The sequence below is a fragment of the Chiloscyllium plagiosum genome, chromosome 25 (genome assembly GCF_004010195.1).
Source record: "Chiloscyllium plagiosum isolate BGI_BamShark_2017 chromosome 25, ASM401019v2, whole genome shotgun sequence".
Taxonomy (NCBI): Eukaryota; Metazoa; Chordata; class Chondrichthyes; order Orectolobiformes; family Hemiscylliidae; genus Chiloscyllium; species Chiloscyllium plagiosum.
Genome location: NC_057734.1, coordinates 52250611 through 52258328, shown reverse-complemented (window position 1 = coordinate 52258328; position 7718 = coordinate 52250611). Strand labels below are relative to the sequence as shown.

Sequence of the window (7718 nt, the reverse complement as noted above, 5' to 3'; positions counted from 1 at the left end):
ATTTTGAATTATTTGATTGGTTTATCAGCAAAACTATAGTGCAATGTTTATGTGCATTAAAGGTCATGATATCTGCATAATTTGTGGATGAGATCCCTAGGTTATGGATGTATCTATCTAGATTTGCCTGTGCCACATCGGAATATCTGTTGAATTATTTCATAGGGCTTTGCGATATGATTTCTCTTTGAGAAGTGACTTGCCCTTTCCTTTCCTCAGTCTTTCTATCGGAAACATTTCGAGACTGAAGAGGACCGGGTTAATCAGCTGTTTTCTCAAGCTGAAGCAAATGGAGTTCGTGTAGAAAAGAGGTAGGGGCCTGGTGTCCTGTGTTTATTCATGACCTGACTCCATGGGAAAGGCAGTGCCTATTTATTTACAAGCTGCTGAGATTGGCAGTGCATCTGGAGGGTGGGTTGGGTGAGGTCATCAGTAGGATGCTTGGCTGATAAAGTCGAGGGGAAAATTTGAGAAGGGGGAGAGATTTAGTCTGTCAGAAATCACAATTAAATTCTAATGTCAGAACTGCTAACTTTTTATTCACCTCATGTATAACGTGAGTGAAAAATAAATGACAATGTAAGGACCCCTGGTAAACACCAGGTTATTTGCTTGTCAGAACACAGTGTTCTCTGGTAAACACAGTGTTCTCTGGTAAACACCAGGTTATTTGCTTGTCAGAACACAGTGTTCTCTGGTGGCTGAATGTTGGTTTCATGTATTTTTGAACTGACCTGTCAGGACATGTTGTTACCCTGAGGCAACTGGGAATTGAACCTGGATCTTGCACATTGACCCTTGAGAATCTTGTTGGCTAGTTTCTAAAGGCTTTAATATTGCACAGCAGCTCCAACACGTCTGGGTTCAGCAGTTTTTAACCTCTGAGCATTGGCCTGCTCAGAATAAATGAATTGTATTCTATTGTATGCTGATGATATGTTTGATTGGATTTGTTATCCTGTGTTTATATCAGGAGTTTAAACAACTCCTCTCTTCTCCCCCCCCCCCCCCCCCCCCCCAAGAGCTTTTCTTGAGGACAACTTTTTAATTTTTCAGGGGTTATTTTTCCCTGATTGGTCACTGCCACAATTCACTTTTCCCAAGTGTTTTGAGGGTGTTCAGGATTGAATTTTCCTACCTTCCTCGCTCAAAACAAACATTGGTGTGTTTAATTATTCTCTGCATATGTTCAAATACTTGTATCTTGTATTAAAAATCTCCAGTCCAATGCACATTTCCCATTTATTTCCTGCTTTATATTTGAATTGTGCTTGAATTATGTTACTGTGGTCTACCTGCTTCCAGGATACTGTATCTCTTTGTAACCTGCTCACTGGGCAGTGATTGGAAAGCATCAAATAACAATGAGTCTCCCATCTCCACTGTCTTTGATGTTGAGAGATATCAGGAAGCATTTGGAAAGGTGAATAACATGCTTTCCTTTATTGATGGAGGACAGGAATAAGGAAAACTTGTTAGAATTTTACAGTGTTAAGACTGTATGTATCTGGACTGATTCACTAAGTGGTGGTGGTAGTTGGGGCAAGCAGGGGGGAGTTGTCCTTTGAGAATAACTTGAAAAAATTTGGTCTTCAACTTTCTTGAGTTTTGAGTCAAGATTCTGAAAGGGCAGACTCAGAGCCTCCCCACGTAGTGGAGACAAAACACAAGGAGATCAAGCTCTGGACAAGGATTTAGTCTAGGAGATAAACGATAAGGAGAAAGTTCTTCGCTCAATAGATTATGAATCTTTTGGAATTCTCTACCCCACAGGGTTGTGGCTGAGCAGGTCATCACATACATGGCCTCTTCTCCCTCTTGAATTCCTGCTTTGAAAGCTCCTTTTATTTCCCAACACTTGCTGTTTTTCTGGGCTGCTTCACTTCTGATGTCTTTCCAAAGCCTGTTATATGCCACGTGTCTTCTCTTTGTGTTCTTCTTTCTGATTTCCCTCACTGTCTTCCTATTCCTGGAAATTTCTTTGAGAGATCCTGGCCGCGCAGCAGCCCAAATTATCATGAATTCATTCCACAAATATGTGTGACCACTTCTGATGCCTGTATTCACATCGCTCAAATTGCTGTCATCCCTCACCAACACTGTCTCTCAGTTGCTTGCTGCCTCCTGTTTTCAATACTAATCTTCTTATTTCACTCTGTCCCATGAGCCACTTCATCATATATCACAGCACAGTCTTTCCCTTCATAAAGCTCCTAACACTTGCAGGTCAGCAATACTGGCGATTCCTATTAATGTATCATGTGTTTTATGCACAGCATGTATTTCTGATAACTAGTTGTTTTGTCACTCTTACATCCTGCTGTACTTTGTACATCTTCTGATCCCCCTTGGAACTACACAATGGCCCTTGCAAGTATTTAAACCCTAAAGTAAATGCAGATGTTTTATAGTTTTGGCTTTTACTCATATTAAGATGATCCATTTTTACTTTCACGTTTTGTTTTCTATGAGCTATTGACACACAAACTAGATTCTAAAGAAGGAAATTTCCCAGTTTCTTCTTGAGGAGGATGTCTCCCTTTGAGCTGGCGAGCAATAGGCCATGGAGTGTTCCAAAGCAAGCGGGAGCCCTTGCTGACTGAGTTTGCTCTCATCCAGCAGCAATGCTAATAGTGGTCACAACACACATTCCATACAACCTAGGAGCCTGGAGAAATGGCAAACATTGTAGAGGAGCTAAGAGACACTTGAGCCAAGGTTTGGGACCCCACCTCTTAGTGCCTATAAGATTGTGTCTGTTCCCTTGTTTGACAGAAGCTGAGTTGCTCTGTATCTGTCTCTGGAACAGGTCTGTCACCATTCAGGAGATCCAGCAGCACCTATCTAAGGAGCACGTGATCATCGTCCTAGTGAATGCAGTCCTGCTTGTCTGTGACCTCTGTTCAGCTCCGGTCAAGTTCTGTTGCCTCCTGCCCATTGGACAGAAATGTTTCTGCAGGAAGCCAGACTATCAAGGCCATTTCATTGTGGTGTGTGGCTACAACAGGAACTCGGGCTGCATCTTCTACAACAACCCAGCGTATGCTGACAGTAAGTGAAACTCAACAATCCACTACAGGAGAAAGGAAAAACATCCTCTAATCTACGAGTCATACAGATGTACAGCATGGAAACAGACCCTTCGGTCCAATCCGTCCACGCCGAACAGATATCCCAATCCAATCTAGTCCCACCTGCCAGCACCTGGCCCATACCTCTCCAAACCCTTCCTATTCATATACCCATAAGTCATTAACAAAACCTCACCATTACCCCACTAATTTCACTCTTCCTTCCAGTCTCCAACAGCAGTCATGGAACTGACTAGAGAAGAAACTATTTTATATCTTGTCTTGTGTAATGAGACAATGTTGATTAATAATCTCTTAGGGACCTTCTAAAGAAGATCGGTCATAATCTAGTTTCCACATTGAGGTCTTGTGTGACAGTTACCATAGAGAATAGAAGCAGAAGGAGGCCATTCATTCCTTCAAGTCTGCCTACCATTCAATATGATCATGGCTGATTACTAACTCAGTCCCCTGTCCCCACTTTCTCCCCATGCCCTTTGATAAGAACTAAATCTAACTCCTCCTTGAAGACATTTAATGTTTTGGTTTCAACCATTTTCTGTGGTAGTGAATTCCACAGGCTCCCAACTCTGTGTGAAGAAATTTCTCCTCCTCTGAGTCCTAAAAGGCCTACCCCATATCCTTAGATAAAATGTAAAATTAACCTGTTAAAATTAAAACCAATTATCTAGGTATTGGGAAGAGTTGACTGAGATAAATAGGAATTTAGTTACAGTACAATTTTTTGTTTTAAAGTTTGACAATTTTCAATGAATATTCTTTGTAAAATAAAATCTCACTGGGAAAACTGTGCTGAAATATCAAGGTGAAGATTAGTTTAAGAGGCTGTATAATTTTTGCCAAGAATGGCAGTAGAGCCAAAAGTGGATGGCCAGAAACAATGCTGAAACTGGGGGGAAAATAAAATGAGAGTAAACTTTTAAGAAATTATAAAAATAACTTGAGTTTTAAATATGTAAGATAAAATGGCCAAATTCCCAGAGGTCTGATCACTCCTTAGATGACTGGTCTGAAGGACACCACGTCTCTAGTAGGGGGAGAGGTTGAAAAGATGAGATCTTCATGGTGACCTCAGCTGGTATGGAAACTGAATCCACGCTGTTGATGTTGGTCTGCATCTCAAACCAGCCATGTCGCTAACTGAGCAAAACTGAGATGGGGGAGATACTAAACGAGTTTTTTGTATCAGTGTTTACTGAGGAGAGGATATGGATGATAGAGAATTTGCGGAAATAAATAGCCACATCTTGAAAAATGTCCATATAACAGTGAAGGTGCTGCTGAATGTCTTAAAATGCATAGAGGTAGATAAATCCCCAGGACCTGATCAGATGAATCCAGAATTCTTATGGGAAGCTAGGGAAGTGATTGCTAGGCCCCTTGCATATTTGTATCATCAATAACCACAGATGCGATGTCTGAAGACTGGAGATTGGCTAGCATGGTGGCACAATTTAAAAAAAGGTAATAAGAAAAAGCCAGGGAACTAGAGACCACTGAGCCTGACATCAGTGGTGGGTAAGTTGTTGGAAGGAATCCTGAGGGATAGGATTTACATGTGTTTGGAAAGTCAAAGACTAATTGGAATAGTCAGCATGGTTTTGTGCATGGGAAATTGTCTCCTACTAACTTGATTTTTTTTTTGAAGAAGTAATGAAGAGGATTGATGTGGGCAGAGTAGTGGACATAATCTATATGGACTTTAGTAAGGCATTCGACAAGGTTCCTCTTGGTAGACTGGTTAGCAAGATTAGATCACATAGAATGCAGGGAAAACCAGCCGTTTGGATACAGAACTGGCTCGAAGGTAAAAGACAGGATGGTAGTGGAGGGTTGCTTTTCAGGCTGGCGACCTGTGACTAGCAGTGTGTCACAAGAATCTGTGCTGGGTCCACTGCCTTTTATATAAATGGTTTGGATGTGAACATAGGAGGCATAGTTAATAAGTTTGCAGATGACACCAAAATTGACAGTGTAATGGACAGTGAAGAAGGTTACCTCCAGAGTACAACAGGATCTTGATCAGATGAGTCAATGGGCTACGGAGTGGCAGATAAAGTTAACTTGGATAAATGTGAGGTGCTGTATTTTGGAAAGACAAATCCGGGCAGATTTCTACACTTAATGAGACGAAAGTGAGTACTACAAATGCTGGACATCAGAGTCAAGAGTGTGGAGCTGGAAAAGCACAGCAGGTCAGGCAGCATCCAAGGAGCAGGAATAATAGGAATTCCTGATAAAGGGCTTTTGACCAAAACATTGATTTTCCTGCTTCTTGGATGCTGTCTGATCTGCTGTGCTTTTCCAGCACCACGCTCCTGACTTCTACACTTAATGATAAGATCCTGGGAAGAGTTGCTGAACAAAGAGATCTTGAGGTGCAGGTTCATGGTTCCTTGAAAATGGAGTCTCAGGTAGACTGGATAGAGAAGGCATTTGTGATGCTTGCTTTTTATTGGTCAATGCATTGAGTAAAGCAGTTGGGGGGATCATGTAGCAGCTGTACAGAACGTTGGTTGGGCCACTTTTAGAATACTGCATGCAATTCTGATCTCCCTCTTATCAGAAGGATGTTGTGAAACTTGAAAGGGTTCAGAAAAGATTCACGATGATGTCGACAGGGTTGGAGGATTTGAGCTATAGGGAGAGGTTGAATACGCTGGGCTGTTTTCCCTGGAGCATCGGAGACTAATGGGTGACCTTTATAGAGATTTACAAAATCATGAGAATGAATCATAGGATGAATAACTGAGATCTTTGTCCCAGGGTAGGGGAGTCCAAAACTAGAGGGCATAGGTTTAAGGTGAGAGGGGAATCGTTTGTAAGGATCTAAGGGGCAATTCTTTCACACACAGGGTGGTGCATGTACAGAAGGAGCTGTCAGAAAAGGATTCTGGGTACTCTAAGATGGAGGACGGTAACAATTTCTGGCTGTAAGAGCTGCTCCTTTTTTTTTTGAGGTATTTTAGGTGTTGGAGGAGATTTCCTCAAACTCCAGGAGCAGCAATTCCTGTTTTATATGCTGTTGTGTTGTTTTGGAACTTTGGAAAAAAAAGTCAAAACAATAGTTTTAAAAGGGAGAAGAGCAGACAAAGGAAGCACATGGTGAGGACAGTGCACAGTTACCGCCTTGGTGTTTGAATTCATGTATCGCTGGACATCGGAGTGCATCTGGGAAAATTAACAAACAGTCAAATTCACAACTAATCTTGGAGGAACTGTTGTGCGAAGTTCACAACACAGAATCAGATAAGTTAATTGTTGTTTTAAGTCTGTCCAAGAGAGAGGCTGCAATAGTGAGTATAGTGGATTCTTTCTTGATAAGTCTCTTGATTAAACTTAAATTAATAGCTATGGCTTATATTTTAACCTGGGGCAATTTTTACAGAGGAATAAGACGGTGTTATTTTCTGGGTCTGTAAGAGCAAAAATGGCCTTTGCAGTGATATGTACTTCTTGTCAGATGTGGGAGTTTAAAGAGAGTTTAAGGGTTACTGGGATTATATCTGCTATAAATGCTGTTGGATGCGAATCTTATCCGAGCGAGTGGAGCGATTGGAGAGACCGATAGAAGCGATGAGGAATTTGCAACAGCAACAGTATGTGATGTATGGCAGTTGTAGGAAGGGGGGAAAGTCTCAGATACAGTCACATAGTTAACTCCAGGAAGGGTAAGAGAGGTAGGAGCTAGTGCAGGAGTCTCTTGTGGATATATCCATTTCAAACAGGTATGCTGTTTTGGTAAATGTAGGGGGTGATGGATTCTCGGGGAACATAATACCAGAAACTTGGCTAATGTGCTGAGACTGGCTCTAATGCAACGAGGGATACGTCAGCTTCCAAGAGATCAATTGTGTTAGGGCATTCTGTAGTCAGAGGTGTAGACAGACGTTTCTGTGGCCAGCAGAGAAAAAGCAGAATGGTGTGTTGTTTCCCTGGTGCCAGGATCAAGGATGTCTCAGAGAGGGTGCAGAATGTTCTCACAGGTGAGTGGGGCCAGCAGGAGGTCATTGTCCACATTGGAACCTACGAAATTGGTAGGGAAAAGATTGAGACTCTGAAGGAAGATTACAGAGAGTTAGGCAGAAATTTAAAAAGGTCTTCAAGGGTAGTAATATCTGGAATACTCCCGGTGCTACGAGCTAGTGAGGGCAGGAATAGGAAGATCGAACAGATGAATGCATGGCTGAGGAGCTGGTGTATGGGAGAAGGATTCACATTTTTGGATCATTGGAATCTCTTTTGGGGTAGAAATGACCCGTACAAGAAGGACGGATTGCACCTAAATTGGAAGGGGACTAATATACTGGCAGGGAAATTTGCTAGAACTGCTTGGGAGGATTTAAACGAGTAAGGTGGGGAGTGGGACCCAGGGAGATAGTGAGGAAAGAGATCGCTCTGAGACGGGTACAGCTGAGAAGAGAAGTGAGTCAAACAGGGCAGGCAGGGACAAGGTAGGACTAATAAATTAAACTGCATTTATTTCAATGCAAGGGGCCTAACAGGGAAGGCAGATGAACTCTGGGTATGGTTAGGAACATGGGACTGGGATATCATAGCAATTATGGAAACATGGCTCAGGGATGGGCAGGACTGGCAGCTTAATGTTCCAGGATACAAATGCTA

General features: G+C 42.1%; 1 protein-coding gene across 1 annotated transcript in view; it reads left to right on the top strand.

The window, feature by feature from the left end:
* Positions 1–207: 207 nt before the first annotated feature.
* The window catches only part of gucd1 (guanylyl cyclase domain containing 1), a gene marked incomplete at its 5' end in the record, with an annotated part of 16383 nt that continues 8872 nt past the window's right edge, over positions 208–7718 (top strand). Inside the window, 2 exons of the mRNA XM_043715293.1 lie at positions 208–311; positions 2810–3051. Coding sequence (XP_043571228.1) covers positions 208–311; positions 2810–3051 — 346 coding nt within the window. The remainder of the gene's footprint in view (positions 312–2809; positions 3052–7718) is intronic.